The 20,022-nt window shown below is 45.3% G+C and overlaps 2 protein-coding genes across 2 annotated transcripts; both read right to left on the reverse strand.

Moving 5' to 3' along the window:
- Positions 1–4,211: 4,211 nt before the first annotated feature.
- Positions 4,212–10,293, reverse strand: raver1 (ribonucleoprotein, PTB-binding 1). Its single transcript, XM_068750206.1, has 15 exons — positions 9,988–10,293; positions 9,089–9,155; positions 8,187–8,656; positions 6,965–7,156; positions 6,748–6,868; positions 6,574–6,674; positions 6,402–6,473; positions 5,937–6,015; positions 5,483–5,664; positions 5,285–5,351; positions 5,037–5,158; positions 4,863–4,934; positions 4,633–4,764; positions 4,444–4,509; positions 4,212–4,358 (listed from the first exon to the last, which is right to left on the reverse strand). Exons 1-15 carry the CDS (start codon positions 10,291–10,293, stop codon positions 4,212–4,214), a joined length of 2,196 nt encoding a protein of 731 aa, XP_068606307.1.
- Positions 10,294–10,505: 212 nt separating this feature from the next.
- tyk2 (tyrosine kinase 2) lies at positions 10,506–19,733 on the reverse strand. Its single transcript, XM_068749803.1, has 24 exons — positions 19,598–19,733; positions 19,055–19,255; positions 18,394–18,517; positions 18,177–18,309; positions 17,914–18,077; positions 17,316–17,694; positions 17,052–17,240; positions 16,660–16,817; positions 16,462–16,579; positions 16,197–16,380; positions 15,972–16,090; positions 15,715–15,888; positions 15,553–15,640; positions 15,243–15,370; positions 14,894–15,029; positions 14,266–14,417; positions 14,021–14,171; positions 13,853–13,944; positions 13,577–13,763; positions 13,138–13,256; positions 12,412–12,584; positions 12,212–12,329; positions 11,995–12,105; positions 10,506–11,909 (listed from the first exon to the last, which is right to left on the reverse strand). The coding sequence occupies exons 2-24, from the start codon at positions 19,236–19,238 to the stop codon at positions 11,733–11,735; spliced, it is 3,558 nt and encodes a 1,185-aa protein (XP_068605904.1). The 5' UTR covers positions 19,239–19,255; positions 19,598–19,733; the 3' UTR covers positions 10,506–11,732.
- Between the last annotated feature and the right edge of the window lie 289 nt (positions 19,734–20,022).

Consider the following 20,022-nt stretch of genomic DNA (forward strand, 5'->3'; position numbering starts at 1 on the left):
TTGCTCTTAAAATAGGAAACTGTACAAATCTTTTGTTGTAGCCGAAGGTCCGTTTCTTTACATTTGCATCAGAGTCAGAGAGCAGAAAGAGAAATTCACTGGCCAGACACAGCGTCTCCAAACACCTCGTGATTTAATAGTGATCAGCCGTGAGACGGGTGCAGACAGCTGAACTAGATAAAGGGCTGGGGTATTAATGTTGAGGAGAATTTGGGACAGGGGATGTGACTCACAAGACGAGCGAAGCCTCCTCCAGTGCAGAGAATGAGCTCCTTGGAATGAAGAACAAACCAGGTTTCAACCTCGGTTGTGTCCATCACACACACCCATGTAGGTGTGTGTGATGAGCAATAACACCGGTCTCTTATTTTGTTGTGCCACATTGGTATACAGTTATGCAGCGGATCGGGCGGAAGAGATGAAAATGAGCGGAACAATACCCCCCTGCTCGTGTCGGGGGAATAAGGGTACGTGTTCTGGTTTGGAATTCAAATCCCAACTGTAATATAATCTTGTTTGGGTGCATGAGCGGGAGCACAGCTCAAGCTGCGCGGCTCCTCTGAAATAAAAACCGGGGCACTCTGCAGCCTTCTTCCTGGGCTGCGGCGCTGCTGCGTTTCACGGGGAGTGGGATGTTCTCGATGACTAATCCCCCTATAAATGGCTCTTATGGCATACCCCTATTTGGTTACACATTGTTGCTCCTTTACTGGAATAAAACTATAAAATATTCACCACCAGTGTGACATTGGAGGGTTTTAGATGTAGATTACAGTGAACCTGCATATGTAAATGTAACCATTCCTTCTCTTGGTCGCAGCAAAGCGAAGGACATCGGTTATGTTTCCGTTTCCGGAGCGCACACAAAGAAGGAATGGAACTTTTCCTTCGTTTGTGGCTTTGCAATTGTTCAAGGAATGAGGCCACGGCGGCAATTTGCCTGCAGACCTCCTCATCTTTCTTTTCTGTGTTTGGGGGGGGGGTAGCAGGTTTCAGCAGCAGCGGCTGTGCAGAGGGTGACTGTGTGGGTGGATATACGAAAGGCACAAATCTAAATGTGTCTGACACAGTGTCCACCGAGCCTCAGCGGATCCCTCCGGGACCGCTGGGTAGACTGGCTGCGGGGAGAACATCATTCAGAGGTGAATGAAGCATCACCAAAATAAAACCAGTGGCAGGGGGAAACACATTATGATGATTCTTGTGGGTGCACACACCAAAAAAAATAATTTAATCTCAATAGTCTTTTACAGATTGATGACAAGCGGATCCATTAGACATCTCCGTGAGACCCATATCAAGCAGCCCCCAACACGAAGTATCATTTCCTTGGAAAAATAAAAAGGCACTTTATGACCAGTGCCATTCCATTAGGGAAAGCTCCATCAGCACCTCCACTCCTCGAGCTTCTGTGGAACCACCGGAATAACAGTTAATCAGAACATTTTGATTACCTGCTGATGGCAGCTTAGAGGAGGGAGAGGAGCCATCTTCACCACTTCATACCTCTTTAGCTAAGAGTGAAGGAGGGCAATTGAATTTACGATGTAATTCTGTCTGCCCTTACTTTGACTGAAACTAGTTGTACTTTAAGTACACAGCTTGAAGATATTGTCGGATTCGGTTTTTAATTAAGAATGTCCTCCGGCTCCGTTTAGTCTTATCAGTATAAAACGCATGTTTTCACTCACATTTCTTCCAGAGATTCTCGAGTTACCCATTTTCAGCTTTCAAAGCCGATAACCAAATTTATCATTTCATAATTATTCATTCAGGGAGCACAAATCATCCTCCCAGCCGTAACCTGCTTAGCATTCACACAGGTCACATTCACGGCAATAACGCACCAACGGAGCCGCAGAAAGGTTGGGAGATTTGGCACATAATGAGGCATTACGCATGCACGTCACGAAACACCAATACAGAAATTGTTTACATTTATTAGAATAATTCCCCCCCCGTAATATGCGACAAATTGAGGCATTTACGACCAGGGCTCTTATCAGATGTGAAAGTTTTCTCCCTTTTGCTTACTTTAATGCATTTTGTCTGCCGTTCCTGAGGGCTTGCCTGCACGTGTGCTAAAGCAGTATTTACGTGGGTGGTTACCCCCAGTGAACCAAAACATCTGGCTGTGCATCCAGTCGTGATTAACTGAGGGAGACCCGCGTTTGCTTTCCGGTTGCCTGTTGTTTTGCCTGCTTAAAGTTGGAGATGGATTTTTAAAATGTTTCGAGGTAAAACTTGAGATTGGATAATCCAGACAGATTCGAGAACGGATCAGAATCTTAAAACTCCAAATGGGGAATCTACCCACATTTTGCATGCTGCAGATGTCAATATTTTTATTCATCGAGTTGCTGTGTGTAATGAAATGGCACACTTTTAAGCTTTGGTTTTGTGGGGTGACTTTAAGCCTCAACTAAAAACGGATCAAGACTTTTCCTGATCCAGTTTCATTTCTGGAGCAGATCCAGATTAAAAAATATAAATCCAAAAGGGGGGGGCAGATTCAGGAACTTCAGATATTTGTCCAATGCCACAAACAACTTGATATCTTAGCGTGGAAGAGTCACGTCTTTACAGAGTTAAGTTCAGCATGACCCAAGAAAAAGGTTCAGAGGTAAAATAGAAAAACAAATGACGACTTAAACAGCTTGAGTTTAAATAACATTTACTCGCTCACATTAGACACGTACAGAGACGCCCTCGATGGCACAGATGGGATCAGCTCAAAATGGGCGGCGGCCATACAGCGCCGCCGTCTCTCTGGGTCTGCTGTGGCGCCAACGAAAAATACAAAGCAGCGAATTCATTCAAGCACACCAGACCGGAGGCAGGCATGATTAAAGGAAACACAAGTGTTAGACTCAAAATGAGCAAAATTAACTATTTACACAGCAAATGATACAGAAGTGCTAGATGGAGGGCAACACAGGGCAGGTTGGTGTCACAGAAAACACTTAAGGCTCGTGTGTAGCTGCATCTCCTAGCAGAAGTCAGAGGTAATGGGTTTTCACAATCACTGTCAAACAGATAATTAAAAAAAAAAAAAACACAGGGACAGCCAGTCCCCTGCCACGAGCTTCCATTAATACCCCCTCCCCAGACTTAATGCCCACCATTAATGGAAATCTTTGGACACAAGTCATGACCATCCTCGCAGCTGCAGAAACTAATTCAACTCACGAGTCAGGACTCTCACTGAGTTTTTTTTTTTTTATGTTACTGTAACATGTCAAGCTGGGAAGCTTGGATGACACGCGTCCATAGCCCTGCCCGTGAAACTCAGTCACTGGGGTGTGTGTTCGGACTTCAAGACATTAAAATTTTACAAAGAACTGATAAAAACAGAAAATATTCAACCGATGGGCATAAGTGAGAGAACGCGATCTGAAAATGGCGTCTTGTAGAGGTGAGAATTTAAGAATTGTGACCTGTACCCTCAAAAGTGAGTCGCCCAACAACCGGTGTAGAGAATAGACCAAGATGGAGGGTGTGGATGAGGACAAACATGGACAGTCAAGTCTTGAATGGTCAAAAGCTTCACCGTACTAATACACAGACAGCTGTCATTGGTGGATGGAAAGCCGGATGTTGACCAATGAGGGGAGGCCTGTTCCGGAAACATACAGAAAAAGGAGGCAACCCTGTGGAACTAAAACCTCTAACACCATCTCATTTAACAACACTGAACTTTTTAAGAGAGCCACTAACAGATAGCGCCTTCGATTTAAAGTCATCAAAGTCCCTTTGCCTGAAATTGCAGCCCAGCATTACTTTAGCGAGATGTCAAATACAAAGCAGCTGCCTTGAAAACGGCTTTGCTGATGCACCACACGCAACACGGGAATAAAAACACTGAAGAGAAAACACTTCATTTGCTAATCAACCATGTTTTCTCACTGTACAAGTTTCTCAACAGGAAATTCAGTCAGATAAAAAAAAAAAAGTAAAAACTTAATTTACAACACACTAAAATCATATTTACACACAAGCAGAAAAAGGAAAAAAAAAGACCAAGATGTTCCATAGAGTGACACAACTGTTCACGTAGCAGCAAGCTGCGCTCCTTAGCGCCCTCCAGGGGTTACTCATAAGAGTGCACGGACAAATCCATGGACCGCCAGGCTCAGGCTTATTGGAAGAGGTGCCTTTCTCTGCTGGCTGATGAACTGGCACTCAAACCGCAAGGAGCATCCCAGCTGCGTCTAGAAAGTACGCTTTCGCTTAAGGTAGGAGTCTGCGTAATGGCCACCGAGACCCTGGGAATGCTGGCCCACGTAGCCGCCCACGGGGCTGGGCTCCGGAGATGGGATAAGGTGGGAGAACACACGCTTGTGGCCGCCAATGGGGGTCTACAGTGGATTGAAAAAAATGTAATCAAGGTTCATCTAAAAAACAAAAGATGAGGCGTGACGTTAAATGAAGTGTTAAACCTGCCTTCATAACATTCCATAGGCCTGGGGGGTAGTCCGCAGTGTGGCTCACAGGAGGCATTCCCACAGCCTGAGGACAAACAACCAAGACCCTGACCTCGACTCGGGCTCAAGCTCCCCCCGGCACAAGAGGACTGAACTGAACTACAGAGGTTCACGTCTGAAAGAAGGTCCGAAAAGCTCGAGGCCTTACCCTGTTCAGCTGGCCGGTCAAGAGGCTACCATCCCCGGACGCCTCGGACCCCGAGCTGAAGTAGGACAGGGGCGGGCTGGGGGGGAAGCTAAAGTGGGGAAACTGCTCACTGTAGTCCGATCGACAAGAGGGCTTCAGAGACAAACGAGTTAGGTTGCGTTAGCATTGGAGCGAACAGAAGTTCAAACGTGATCCTGGTGTATTAAAAAAATAAAATAACAGATAAGTACCTGCTGGCCAAATCCAGCCATGGCCCCGTCATCCAGACTGTCCTGCTGGTCATACAGGTGTGCCAGAGGATCCTGGGGAGATCACCAGATGGGCATCCAATCAGATTACAGCGCAAACTTCACAGAATGAGCAGCAGAAGTCGACAGGAATGAAAACCTATAGCTAGTGGCTACCTGATGTAGCCGAGGATATTCTGGGCTGTAGGAATCCTGGTAGCGCACGTTATAATTCAGCTGTATGCTCTGGTTGGTAGGGTTTGGTCTCTTCCTGTAGGGGTGAGGCCTGCAGCTTCCTCCTGGGGAGTGGGGCGGGGCGGGGCAGGGGGTGTCAGTCATTACATGCTTAAATATATTTACCTGAATATCTGAAGTGATAAAGGTAAGGTCGGAAACTCAGAACCACACATCGTGCAAAAATTCACCAGAATGAAACGTATCATGGAAGGCGGCCTGCGGAAGGTCTTTGGGGGGATCTTCAAGTATGGAAACCTGACAGGGGGGGGGGGGGCGCACACACACACACGTGTGGGGAAAAGAAAAAAATAATAATTTAGACAAAGGCAGGATGACCGTTAGTGAAAAGGAGGCAGGAACGTCACTGTCATTACACGGGACCTCACCCCTTGTGCTGTGAGACCATCCGCCCTCCTCATGCTACCCATCAGGGGCATGGAGACTCCCTGCAGAGCAGATGGGGAAGTCTGGGGGAAGGTGCATGCTGCTGGGGGGGAATCCCGGTCCCTCGCCAAGCCTCTGCCCAGTGGCGCTGGCTTTAGCGGATCCAGACCAGGAACTACACCACCTTGGAGCAAGAGATCGAGACATGATCAAAGTTCTCTTTAGCTCACGTTTATTATACTTAAACCACAGAATAAAGTTTCATTGATCATTTATTTTCCTTTAACAGTAAACGAGTGTAAAGTTGTGCACCTGTAGTTTCACTACACAGATTCATCCATACAAATCATGTCAGCAGAATTAATTGATTAACAAGGAGAGAGTCAGATGATTAGCGCCACGAATTAGCAAAGCTAAATGGTTGAATGGGCCAAGGCGTGGCGGCTGGAGCCAAACCTTGGGGCAGGTCTCCGAGCAGATGAGCTCCCTGCTGGACCGGCAGAGCGGCCAGAGGATTCTCTCCGACGAGTCCTGCCTGTTGGCGAACAGGGAGCAGAGGTCAAGGTCACGGCAGAACCGAGTAGGGTGGCTACTTGAGCAGCAAATAAAAGAACTCAAATGCAGTGGCACGCATAACAGGAGGCAACTCATCCTTTGAAATTGTGTCCTTTCAGAAATGGGTATTTACACCGTTTTTGCACACTGTAGTACTCCTACCTCATTACTCAGCACCACTCAAAAGTACACCGCACACAAACACACAAAAACAAAAAACAAACCTTGCACTTTGCTAGAGGGAGCTTACCTATTCAAGCATTGCATTTTCCATCACCGGTCTCATAAAAAAATTAAAAAAAAGAGCAGGAACCATCTAGCTTCACTCCAACCTCACACACACACACAAACACCAGGATCACTCACACAAGCCACAAGAGGGGTTTCTTTATTGTGCAGCACTTGAGCCCAAAGAAGATGGCTTCCCAGAAAGGCTTGCTAATGGTGCAGAGGTAAAGAGCAGATAGCGGATGGACAAAAAGTGAATGAGTTGGGTGGAATAGAGCAAACGGACTCAGAGGTAAAGAGGTAGCGGTACCTGCTGGGCCTTGGCCTGGTTCTGAAGGAGCATTTGGAGTAAGGCGGCTGAGAGCGCTGGGTTGCCCAGCAGAGGCATTGTGGGGGCCGCACCAAGGAGGCCTGCATACAAACAACATCAGGATCCACAGCACTAAAATAAATACTACACAGTCTCAATTCTGAGAGTCCTCGCCTTGTTTGTGTCCCTGCGACAGTGGGTTGAGCAGCATCGTGAGCGCGGCAGGGTTACTGAGGCCCGTCAGTATCTGCATGGCCGTGGGGTCAGGAAGGAGACCTTTGCCCCTGTTCACGGCCTTGAAAGGGAAGGGGGGTCACAAGACAGACGCTCAGCACACCATCAAGGACCAACTCGATGACTACCCTGCGAAAGGTCAGTTTGAGTCAGATACCGTGGTTTGGGCAGCAATCAGAGCGGCCAGCATGCTTCTTCCAGGAGGGCCGGGTGCACAGAAGGACACCCTGATGTGCGTCCCCCCCAGGAGACTGCCATTAGTGAGTCTCTGGGCCTGCTCGGCCATTTCAGCCGTGGCAAACTCCAGCACCGCGAAGCGGCGAAAGCTTCCGTCTTGTCCCTGGGCCAACTGTAGAGAGGTAGAAACCAAAACGAAGCTCTTCAGATCTCAGATCGTTTCCGATGCAAAGAGAATAGAGAGAAGCACATTTGCAAAAGCAGATCCGCTTCAGCGCTGCGAGCAGGTGCAGGACCTGGTTCCCTCATAACGGAATAGTTTGCAAATGTTAAAGCATTCAAAGACATTTCTAAAATCAGGAAACTTCCAGATCAACTCTAAAGAGACAATTTAATGGGAAAGCAGTATTCATCTTGAATTTATTCCCCTTTCCTCTTAAAAAGGTGTTTTGATAACATCAGACTTTAAGGTTTCATAATCAGGCCGGCTGTATTTTGTTAAAACTAGCAGAAAAATTAACCTTATCAAATCCTGATCCAAAAAAAAAACACCGTCACAAATCACAATCCTAAAAACCCTGGTCCCAGCAGAAACCTGCTCCCATGCGCCCCGTTGCTAAAAAGGACGCCAGGCGCTCATTCCAGAAAAGCCTTCTGAATGACACCACCTGGGGGTGTCATCGCCATAGAAACCACCATTGCCCTCAGCTACAAAAGGCTTATAGCCAAAGGGAAATGAGGGGGGGGGGGGGGCAAAAATAGAATGCACTGAAAGACCAAATATGGAATATTAATACACAAAATCACCTCAACAACAAGTCTTCAGAAGGCTGCACAAAACCTCGATCATCAAAGAGCCCTTACACGATTGGTTGATCTGATCAACAGTAAATTACAGCTGTTTGGACAACCAACCACAGCTGGGAGGAAGCATTGACGTCAAAATCAAAGTTAAAAATCACGCTAATGACCACTTTCACTCTAGTCTTACGTGAAGGTTACTCTACCATGAATTATTTATGAAATAAATCCAAATTGGATCAATAAAAAAAGCTTCCAATCATATTATTTCAATAATGTCTCCAAGATGCAGCTCTGAAGAGGAATCCCACTCCCTGCTTTTTGGTGTAAAATAGGATTCAGGGTAACCACGCCCTTCTGAAACATCGAGAGGCTGTACATTCATGTGTGATGATTTCAACCTGGCAGAAGAGCGGCGCGTGGGTGTCGGCCAGGGCGTTGCGGAGGTCTTGGGCAGTCAGGAGGCTCTGGTGAAGGTGGTCCACGCACAGACATTTAGCGTGCAGCATCGGGTACGTGAGGGAGCCCGCCTCGGTCCAGTGAACATACAGCATGCGGGATCCCAGTTGCTTCCCCAGCAGCTCGGACTTGGCCCTGGCTGCAGAGTCCTTCTTCATGTACTCCACGAACCCGTAGCCCTTAGAATGCCCCGTGGAGGCGCTGTACACCAGGAAGCAGCGCTCCAGGTTACCGAAGGGACGCACCAGCTCCTCAAACTGCTGATGGGTGAAAGCGCACGGCAGGTTGGCGATGCAGAGCAGGGCATCCGTCGGCTGCAGCTGCACGGAGATCTCCCGTTCCCGCAGCGCGTGCTGGTGGAACTCCTTGATGGCGCGCTGCGCCTGCTCTCCATTCAGCAGCGTCACAAACGCTGCGGTTGGAGACGACAGAGGAAAGGCGACAATCGGTTCAGAGACCCCCCCGGGGCTGTTTGACTCGGAACTAACATTTGATGGGATAAAAGGTTTTACCGTTAGACTAGAACGATCTTTGGCAGTGATAAAGCTACATACACACCAACTGCTGATCATTTAAATCATAAAATTAGATGGCCGAACGCGTTTTAAAAAGTGAACCGTAATTTAATTGCACTCCTAAACTGTGCAAGGTAGTCAAATTGCAAAGACTATTTTTGAAGTATAAACGGTTCCTCTAAACTTCTCTGGAGAACTAAAGGTAGACGAGATTTTTTCTTTTTGCGCCTCTCAAAACCTGTTTACTGTCATTCAACATACATTCATGGTATACTATTCCTCATTTAATTCCTTTAATCTGAACATTAATTGACGACAGCCAGACCAACCTGTGCCCTTGTATTTGTCTACAAAGCAGTACTTCAAGTCGTAGCTTCCCAACAGCTGATGGATCTCCTGTAAATAATCAGACATTTGAATTCAACATTGTTTTACAAAATCTCAATGGAGGTACATTTAGGCATCATATGATTATGGATTACTCAATTGTGGCGTTAACTCTATGTGCAGTGAAGGACTCTGAATGAGGAACGTGCCGTGAGGGGTCAGAGGTGAACGACAGCCATTGTTATTGGAGAAGTTCGACCAGTCACAAACGAAAGGTCATGTGGTCGAGCGCTTTCTGAAACGTTTTGTCTTCTCACCTTCCATCTTTTGTCATATTGCAGCTAAAATCTCGAATTCCAAGCCCCCCCCCATCCTATGTAGACAATGGTACCGCCCGCAGGCCCGCAGCTTCCAACGAGTCACGCACGTTCCAAAAAAAAAAAAAAAAAATGGCATCGCCTGCTGTTGCTGTTTGACAACTAACAACAGAGGGTGGTGGAAAGGTCCAGGGCGCCTCTAACCCCGCGTACGGAGAACAAGCACCGATACTTAGGCCCGGAAGGCCCGAGTTGTATTAACGTGCTGCTAAAGTCACCCGATATTTACATTGAAGGCCCGGACCCCGCAGGTCACGCAGGTCACGCAGGCCACAATGACAGCTATTGATGGCCAACGCGCTGCCTGAAATGTAGCAACGAACCAAAACACTATTAAATTCGGTGCGCAAGGTGTCAAGAGGTTGTCCGTCAATTTAAGTAAAAATAAAAATAAAAAAAGCGAAGCAGTGCAAAGTTTATAAACGAAAACGAGTCTCAATGGTGAACACGCGTAGCACGGCAGACACACTGGAGTTAAGCTAACATTAGCAAAACCCAATCAATCAATAAATCACCCAATTTACCTGGTTATTCACATCGGAAGGCAGATTCTTTATGATAATTTTTCGCCGGTTGTAAAACTCTCGTCGAGTTCTTTCCAAGCGACTTTCTATCTCTTCTGGGCTCAGCGACGCCAAGTCCTCATCGAGCCTCCGTCGAGACTCGCGTTCCGAAGCCGAGGCCTCGTCACCGGACTCGGGTTTGGGGCGCCGGCGGTCTCCGTGCGCACCGAGGTCGGGCCTTTCGTGGAACTGCTGAGAGGGGAACGCGAGACCTCGCTCCTTGCCTTCGTCTCTGACAGATGGGCTAACAGGCGCGGCGGCCGCCATCACTCTGGTCTGGTGGAAGTTTGGTCGGTCTGGAAACTCGGTCAGATTTGAGCAATTTAAACAATACACGCGTGGTCCCAGCACCGCTCCTGATTGGACGAGCGGCGGACGCTTTCAGATGACGAAGGATGATGGGGCGGGGCCAATGCGCTGTGAACGCCGCACGTTCAGCGGGGAGAGAGATAAACACGAGAAAGAAAACAATTTATGGCTTTTCCTGAAGGATATTTTTTATTTTTTTTGCCCCAGTGATGAATACAAACGTTTAAAATTGCATAATTGAACTATAATAATTATTAGTACAGGTTAACAGTCTTTGAAACATGGAAATGACAAGAATAATAATTGAATGACTACACAGGAATGAGACATTTAGATAATATCCAGTAATGTTCATACCTACATTGATTTTTAACTAAAAATTGAAACACAATGGTGCATTTCTCCAGTTTCTCAACAGTCTTTCTCTCTAAAATGCCCTTGACTTTATGCAAGAACAGCCAACACATCAGACCTTTCTACTCTACACAACGGAGACACAAAAAGCCTGTTTATTTGTGCAAAAATAACTGAGCTGTGGTAAATGACTTGTCCTCCCTGGGCCTTTACATTCCAGTTAGGAGACAGGATGTCTAATCTTTCTGAGTGCAGAGGTCAGGCTGGGTTCTTCATGCAGATACACCACGGCTATAGGAAGCAGACCATGTGACTGCCCATTTAATTTACCCCAGTCCAATGTCTGAGCAGCATTCACTTATTGATTTTGACTCTGCACCAAGATTAGTTATAATTTTAAAGTAAAGTACATCCTTCGGGTTCAGTGGGTTCTCATGGAAAATAGATGTAGGGCTCACAACCTGGTTGTTTCACAGATAATTAAAAAAATGTAGAGGGGTTCATGTGGATAACACAATGGGGGATTGAGTCTATTCTATTTTGCTCAGTGTTAGCAGAGGGAATTATTTCACCCAAACTGTGCTGCCCATCGGTTGTTTGGCAACACAGACTAATGGTGACGCCAAGCCTTTCAAATACTGTGTATTTATTTATTTTTTCAAATGAGCACTGTTCCCATCTTTATTGAAAGGTGTAATGGGTTAATAGAATCCGTATGCATTTCTTTTTCTTTATACAAAATGAAAGTCAAAGATAACACACACAAAAAACGGTGAAAAGTAAACATAAAATGAAACATGGCAAGATCACAATCTTGCAGTAACTCTTAACTCACTGCGATCCACACAAATCCAGATTTTTTCCCCAAAGACAATAGGATAGACAATCAATATACAATAGAAAACAAACAAAAAATACAAATTGAGTTCACCATTTTGTTAATGCCACATACAGGAGGATAGAATGTGCTTTTATCAAAAAGAAACTTACTGTACAAAGACACTTGTGTAAATGGGGGCAGCAGGCATTGCTGTAATATACGTTTACCTCATTGGCAAAATTGGAACATCTAGACAAGTAGATCTAGAGATCAAAGAACAGTTTGTGTTGAATTGCCAGTCGTATGTTCGGCGGACAGCTTCAAACCTTTCGATCAGGGAGCCGAATGTTGGCCGTTGTTTAGGCTCTGGAGACCAACACTGCTCCATTAGCATCCTTACCTGTTGGAGAAAAGTACTCATTAAAATATCAAAATACCACCAACATTAACACCAAAAAAAAGCTCTTTTCTGCATGCAACGTAACCTCGTGGGGACATTCTCTGGGACAAGGCAGTCGCAGATGTCTCTCCAACAGTTTTATGAGTTCCATCACTGTCACCTCTCTCTCGGTTAGCTTCATCATTTCAATGAACTTCTACAAATAAAGAGTAAATCGTGTGTGAATCAAACTTTATTTGCATGGTTTCAGAGTAACAAAAAAGGTGGAGGTTTAAACTTGCTACAGGAGAGTAATGACGTACGTTTGGAGGGTCTTGGCGACGGTCACAGCGGGTCAGAATCTCATACAGAGTAACTCCGAAGGACCAAACGTCAGAGGCAAATGAAAATTTACTCTCCTTCAAGCACTCAATTGCATACCTAGGAAGTACCAAAATACAGTTTAGTGGCTAAAGACACAGAACAAAGCCTTGAATATCTGTCGGGTCCTGCATGAACTCACCAGTACACCGGACTGTCCCCGTGCTCTCGGACACGATAGTAGATCTCGCCTTCAGGGATGTATTTGGTCAGGCCAAAGTCTCCGATCTTAACCAAACCTTCATTTTCCACCAGGACATTACGGGCAGCAAGATCTCGATGGATGTATCGCTTTGAGTGCAAGTACTCCATACCCTTTAATGGAACATGTTGCCACCTTAAACATTGTATTTAGTAAAATTGTCCATTTGTCTGAATAAAGTACAGTATATATAAAATATATAACAAATGAAGACATGCATGGATAAACTGAACAAGAGGGAGTGAAATGAGAATTCTATGTTCACTTTAAAATGGTAAATGTCACAGACAATACTAAAATTAAATTATAAACTCATTGGTTTGAAAAAAATCAGAATGTTCCTGATGTAGAAAGCAACACCGTGCTCAGGGATTGTGTTTCCTGATGGATGTTTTCCTGAGGCGTATTGATGAGAGAAAACACAGTACAATAGAGCACTGATGCAATGAAATATTTAAATGAAACATAATTAATTCATGGCAATAAATAGAAAAAGAACATATGCCATTAAGTGATGTATTACGTACTTGAGGCAAGAACAAGAGTGTGGACGTTTTCACACAACTCGTTCTGAAGGATGGAGAATTTAACCTGATATTTTGTACACAATCCTAGGAGGACTGAAATGCAGATGATTGGCACAAACTGCAAAGCCTCTAAACCCACCTGACAGATCTGTTGAGCAAACAGAAGGCACTGGGGCACACCCAGCTTTCGACTGGGGAGGTACTCTCGCAGACTCCCGAGAGGAAAGTACTCCATTATCAGCTGCACCACTTGTCCCCCTGAAATTTTGACAACGCAACAGTGATTTTAATCTTCCTCTTCACATCATATTTTAAAAAACAAAAATGACCTGCTGCCTATTCTGGTTCTGAGGGGCTGTGTTTAAAGCCAAAACATTTTGACATCTAACATAATAAGTGTTGCACTTAATATTTACAGAGGAACATCAGAGCTCAGACATCAGTTCTGACTCATCCACTCAGATTTGGAAGCTAAAAATAGGCGCATTGATCCCATCTTTTGAACACGCAGTAATTATATTTTGACATATTTTTCAAGGAAGTTATTTGAAGCAGACAAATGACAGCAGAGGACTCACCCAGATCAGGACAACAGCCTTTGTACTTGACAATGTTCCTGTGGTAAAGAGACTTCAGGATCTCGATCTCCTTTATCCAGCTCTCCACATTACCATTCTCTTGTATCAGAGCCTTCACAGCCACATGCTCTCCTGTCCCATCATTGGCTGGGTCATATAAGAAGAGGGTCACTTTTCCAAAGTGACCCTGGAGACACACAAAAAAGAGAATTGCATTATTGTATAGCCCGAAAGAAATAGGCTAAAGGCTACCTATTATGCAGCGCTAGAACTCACCTCTCCCAAAACCCGTATCTCTTTCAGGTAGCGTTTGTGGAACAAGCTAGGGTCTGCTCGAGGAAGCGTTTCACTTGGAGATATATCAGGATCTGTCAGGGGGGGAAACCATTATTAATGCAGCTAGAAAAGAAAAAGAAAAATTAAGACGCATTTGTGAAAACGTACTCGTGATCATGATTTCCGTAAGCTTTCTGAGGATGGTGCGGAACGAGGGCCGCTCGACGGGCTCATAGGTCAAGCACATGCTGATGAAGCTGGCCAGTTCCTGAGAGGATGGTTCAGCGAGACGGCCCTGTTGTTGATAAAAGCGCTCCTTCTGTTTGGGAGCAAAAGGGTGCGATTACAAGTAGAAGTCAGATGGATGAAAGCAGGAAGGAGCAGTCTGTGGGCTCATGAATAAATAAGATTACCTCGGGCAATGTGCTGCCACCCATGGGGAGATCGCCGTTGTTACAGATCTCGAGTAGCGTGATGCCGAAGCTCCACTGGTCAGAAGAGTTACAGACGGATGCGCCACTATCGACGCACTCGGGGGCAATCCATGGGATGCGCTCAAGACGCTCTGCCGAGCAGGATAGGGATAGTCAGAAATGCGTTGTCACTGGTTGCTGTGGTTAAACTTTGTGCTCTGTAATAATAATAACTACAAGGCCCAGGAGTCAAGCCACCATCTTTGTAAAAGAAGAATTTGAAATGAAGTCATCTTGAAAATTGTTCCTGATATTTTACATAAACTGATCAATAAAATGCTCTTCAGCCTACAACACGATTTCTTTCTTTTTTTTTTTAAGTACATTCAATGCAAAAACATTTCAGGCTTTCATCTCTCTCAGACTTTATTAACTGACACAGTATGAGATGAAATAGCAAGACAACAGGAAACAGATGACGCGTTGTGGTTTCTGTGTCTGGTATCTTGAACCTGATAAAAACAAATAAGGGTGAATGTGCACAAAATGAACGACGGCAGATTAACGGCTCAGTTGTGTGGTTTTCATATCAAATGGGGTTGGGTAACGGTTTCAATCAAACTCTGACCTTCCCGTGAAAGAACACTCAGGGCAAACCCTGGGTCGCTCAGCTTGACAAAGGGGGTGGTCCCGTGCTCCAGACCACGCCTCGCCACCAGAATGTTCTTAGCGCAGACATTTCCATGAACCAGCCTCTTGCTTTCCTACAAAATATAAATAAATAGAAAAGCAATACTTATATTATATTTTCATGTTATTGAAATACGTTTGATAAGCAGCTAGTTAGGAGAAATTCACACTCTGGAGTTTGCTTCACTATCGTTTCATTCTGCTGGCCATTTGAAGCAATTTTTTTTATTTATTATTATTCAATTGTAGTATATGGCACACAAAAACAAAGTGGTGCTTGCGCTCACAAGATAATTGAGGGCGCTGGCGAGTTGTTTTGCGACGATAAATTTCCACAGAGGAGACACTGAGGCCTTTTCTTTGCGAAGGAAAACATCCAAAGGTCCGAACTCCACAAACTCTTCAACCATGATGTCTGTGAAAACAGAAAAATGTCAGAGATCCTGACTCTGGTAATGGCAAAAACAAACAAAATGTCATGTCGGTAAAATGTTGTGCCTTTGACTTTGCATATATCATATATGTGATGGGGAAGTGGCACACGAGGAAGTCATGCAGGATAAGTGATTCTGTACAGATGAGTTTTACTGCACCTACTTTCAGACCCTTTGACTGACACGCCATGCACAAACACCAGGTGGCTATGGGACACCTGGCTCATGAGGCTTGCAGTTTCAAAAAAGGCCTAAGGAAAACGCAGAGGAGTTCAGAATAAACTGAAGATGCGTTTGCCCTTAATGCAATGATCACTTTACTTACAAGTGCAATATCTTTGTGGCTTTGGTCTAGAATCTTGAGAACCACTTTGATCCCCTTGCGTTTGGCTAAGTTGTTGTTGTTGAACTCCTCGCTCTCATCACCGTCCGCTCCGCCTCGCACCAGCAAGCGTCCCGAATAAATGCTGGTTCTGGTTCCACGCCCCAGGTGATGTTCCTGCTCATAAGCACAGCGCCAACTCCTCAGTCTCAGGGCTAGAATAGATCCTACGTTAGATTCCTCATGCGTGGCCTCATCACCTGTATCAGCTCTCTGTCCTTGATCTGATGGAAGCGCAACTGGGTCTTGTTCATCGACACGGAGCATGTGCGAGCGCGCCGATCGATGCCTTGCCTCATTACCAGCAGGTTAGATATTTCTACAACACACAAAAAACCCAAGTAAGGAATTAAATATCAGAGTGTAAATTCAAATTACAATGGAAAAACAGCAAAACACACCAGAAAGAGCTGATAAACACAAACCTGCTTGTCTTGGCAAACAGCATTTTTTGATGGTGAAGCTGTCTGAACCGGACTTGAGTGAAAAGTTTTTCAGGCTGTCTGTGAGCTCCTTCACGCTGGCGAATTCTTGGTCCCAGCCCTCCAGAACAAACATGGAACCCTTGTGCTGAATCCGAAATTGCTTGTGGCTCGAAGTCGATCCATTCTACGTAGACGTAGCATGTGAAAATGTTCAAAACCACTGCACTGCGGCAAGTTCTGCTGAAGCATCCAGGTGATGACTTACCCCATTTTTGTTGAGGACTGCAAGGATGATGTGGCGATATTCAAGGGCACTCCAACGTAAAAAGAAAACGCCCTCCTCTGCTGCATCCTTCTTCAGCTTCAGCTGCACAAAATCTTCACTGTAATCACACCAGATCTGTGATACGGGGTTCTTCCACAACTCAGTGTGTTTTTAACATGTAAAGAGGAGAAGGCTCACCTCATAGGTCCATGCAGTCCATTTGCTTCACTCAGCACTACCCGTGGGGGGGCCACTTCATGGCAAAGATAGTGGTGGGCGTCTGCAGTCAGCCGGTAGTATCCATCAAGGAGGGAGATGAAGGAACGGGCCTCTTGGCTGGAGTTCATCTGAACCTCCTACATGCACATACAGAGACGCCACCAGCTTACAATCAAGAACTCCCACATACAGACCATAATATACATGCCTGCAGCGTAACAGAAACCCGGCGCTCTTAAAGAGAATAATTTAGAACCTTTACCACACATGCATGTTCAGTGTTTTCCAGACTGAATGATCCGATGACTAATGCAGAGATACATTCACTGATTCAATTAATGTTTTGCATTTTCAGACTTGAGCACTCTCACCATGCAGTGATTGTCCTGAGTGCTAATGCACACATTAGCTCCGGCGATGGCTATGTGAGTTATTTCCGGGAAATCGCAGAAGGGTGTCCACTTATTATCGGCAGCATTTCCATTGGTCTGGCCGGACTGTTGTTTGGTTCTCTTCATGTGGTTCAGAGAGTCATTCCTGAAGTAAGAGTTCGCCTGCGCCTAGGTGAGAAGAACAAATCAGCAGGACACACAGCATGTATGGAATTAGATGATCGCAAATGACTTCTGACAAACCTTCTGAGTGGACAGTTTCCTCCACTGAATCCCCTTGACGCCGGTCACCCTTATTTCATGTGTTGCAGGAGCTCTGAAGCCGTCTTTCAAGACACCCTGTGCATCATTGGTGTTGAAATAAGAGCTACTTCCATCCCCGTCCTCTCTCAGTTCCAGGTGGGATACAGGGAAGATCTCTTCACCGAAGCCCGGTGCCAAGTGTTCCAGAGTAGAGATGTACTTGTACATGATTTGATTTGTGCCCAGCCGCCCTGTATCCATAGTGTGCTGCTGGAAGGTCTGCACGAAGTCCGCAAACACTCGCCGGATCCTTATTTTTGTGAAGAAGTTGCCTTTGGAGATGTGTTTGGCAAACGACTTTGGAATGCATTGTAAAAAGCTGAGGAAAAAACAAGCAAACAAGATTTGAGTGTTTCCTGGAACCAGTGGTTAGAAGGATCGTCGGTGAGGAGAAACTGAATTATCACAGCAGCAGAAAATATTGTCAAGCAGGAAACTCCTTAATTTTAATTAGACTGTTTTATTGTTAGAACAGATTTCATGATTTTAGCTTTGCATGCATCTGGACTGCCCCCCCCCCCCCTTCCAGAATAATCACCTGATCTTTTTGGCAACATCTTGTAAGCTACAGCCCGTTTGCATCGCCTGGTGCGACAGGTGAAGTATGGCCATCCCCAAACTCTCATTTTTGAAGCGACTGAGCTCCTCCTCTGACTCAATGTCTTCCATCCGCATTACCTCATTCACAAATTCATATTTAGCCTATCAGAGACACAAGAGATAAAAATACAAATAAAAACATGAGAACATTTGGATTCATTTAATAGACATTTAATGGGCATGACTCCATTACACACTGACCTGGGAGAACAAGTACTCTAAGGATATGATTTCAAGCAGAGGAGAACCCTCCCGATCTGATCTCGATCCGACAGCATAACGCATGACACTTGGCTCGTTGTCATTCAACCCATGCCAATTCCGAAAGTAATACCTGGGTACAAAAACACCAAATCAACTGATGTGGACATGCAGATGTGTTTCTCTCAATGTGCTTATATAGAGGACAGCAACTAACCTCATACAGTAGTGAAGAACAAGGCTCGAGTTATCCTCTGGAGTAAACACATGGTTTGGACTGTACCAGTAGCATGATGTTGGGTTGTACAGAGCAAACAACACATGGCACAGGGGGATTATCCCTGGGGAATAAACAATAACATTATGCACCACCACAAGCAAAACTAATCTACTACTGTAGTACTATGATCCAAATTAAGGTATGGAAGCAAATTATAGGTATTTCTTTCTATTGTTTAGAAAATGTGAGATACAGCTTGTTCGAAAAAAAAATGTCAACATCATATAAAATACAACAGGCCCACTAAAAATAAAAATACAGGTTGTTAACCAGATGTGGGAGATTAAACACAGGAGCTGGTTAACAACGTGCCACTGGCAGAAAATAAATAAACCTGCTGGAGGGAGGATCCCGTAGCCAAGGAATTATGTTGGGTTATTTTTTTCTCTTGATTTGGAATGAGGAAGATCAGAGTTTAAAAACAAATTAATCTCGGCTCCTCCTTGTGCGTGCAGCGATTCAATAATTATAGCACAAGATTGCGTTTCGACATAGCATGGGATCCACTTTTGGCGTCGACAGGAGCGTGCAAGTCGTTCCGAACGCTTCCTGCTGCAGGTCTGGGTGGACGCTCGACCGTCCTAACCCGTCCACGTACCCACAGCCTTCGCTGCTGAGATGCACAGCTCCTCTGCTGTGATTTCTCCACTGGCGTGGGTCAGATGTCTTTCGCCCTCCTTTGTCCAGAACAGGTAAACATGGATGCCCTGACCCTGGGGAGGCTCAGACAGGCCCGGAAATGGCCGTGGGCTTGAACGGGTGAACCACCCACTTCTAGACATGATGTGAACAGCCAAATCTGTCACGCACACGCACACGCACACGCGCACGCACACACACACACACACACACACACACGCACACACACACACACACACACACACACACACACACACACACACACACACACACACACACACGGTTTAAATCACAGTATATGTTTATGCTATTCAGTCACATGGATGGAATGACGTAACACTGAGGCCTTTGTAAACACGAGCTTAATAGCAACTTTAAAGCGACACCGTGCGCCTTTGTAAGGTGAGATGTATTTCCGTATTTATTTATTTTTACATTATTTCAGAATATGACATATGTCATAATAGCTCTAAAGTTAGCGTGCGACAATTGCACATCTTACCTTTTAATGGCGAGCTTCTTACGGTTCTTCATAAAAAATTCAACACGCAGAGAGATTAAAAGTCGAGCTTCGTTGTGAACGCACTTCCCCTCTCGCCTACGCATGTATTTTCAGACGAACTATCGCTACCCGAACGACAGCAAAGAGAAACGAAATTTAGAATCCTACTATGGCGACGCCACCGTAAGCCCTACTCTGATTCTGATTGGCTCGATATGTCAAGGGCGTTGCACGTAAATCCCATTTTGTCAAAGACTCAGGCTGCGTCAAAAACGTCATCGTGATGCTAAGCCAATCAGCGCTAGAGCAGGGCGGGGTTTGGCGTCGCCGTAGTAAGCCACTCCCTCCTCATACGACTTCAAAATAAACGACAGCTTGCCTCCGAAATAAAAGCGATAACACAAAAATAAAATGTATTCATTTGT

This window comes from Brachionichthys hirsutus, chromosome 16, assembly GCF_040956055.1.
Source record: "Brachionichthys hirsutus isolate HB-005 chromosome 16, CSIRO-AGI_Bhir_v1, whole genome shotgun sequence".
NCBI lineage: Eukaryota > Metazoa > Chordata > Actinopteri > Lophiiformes > Brachionichthyidae > Brachionichthys > Brachionichthys hirsutus.

Bases quoted from the DNA above. Each gene is read 5' to 3' on its own strand.
- raver1 (XM_068750206.1), bottom strand. From the start codon at position 10,293: ATGGCGGCCGCCGCGCCTGTTAGCCCATCTGTCAGAGACGAAGGCAAG. The intron at 6,016-6,401 runs GTGAGTGATCCT...GTTCGCCAACAG, and splicing joins AAACCCCTCTTGTGGCTTGT to GCAGGACTCGTCGGAGAGAA. The intron at 5,352-5,482 runs GTGAGGTCCCGT...CCCCCCTGTCAG, and splicing joins ATGGTCTCACAGCACAAGGG to GTTTCCATACTTGAAGATCC.
- tyk2 (XM_068749803.1), bottom strand. From the start codon at position 19,238: ATGTCTAGAAGTGGGTGGTTCACCCGTTCAAGCCCACGGCCATTTCCG. The intron at 18,078-18,176 runs GTCAGTGTGTAA...TGTCTCTGATAG, and splicing joins TAGAGTACTTGTTCTCCCAG to GCTAAATATGAATTTGTGAA. The intron at 11,910-11,994 runs GTTACGTTGCAT...TTTCTCCAACAG, and splicing joins CCAGAGAATGTCCCCACGAG to GTAAGGATGCTAATGGAGCA.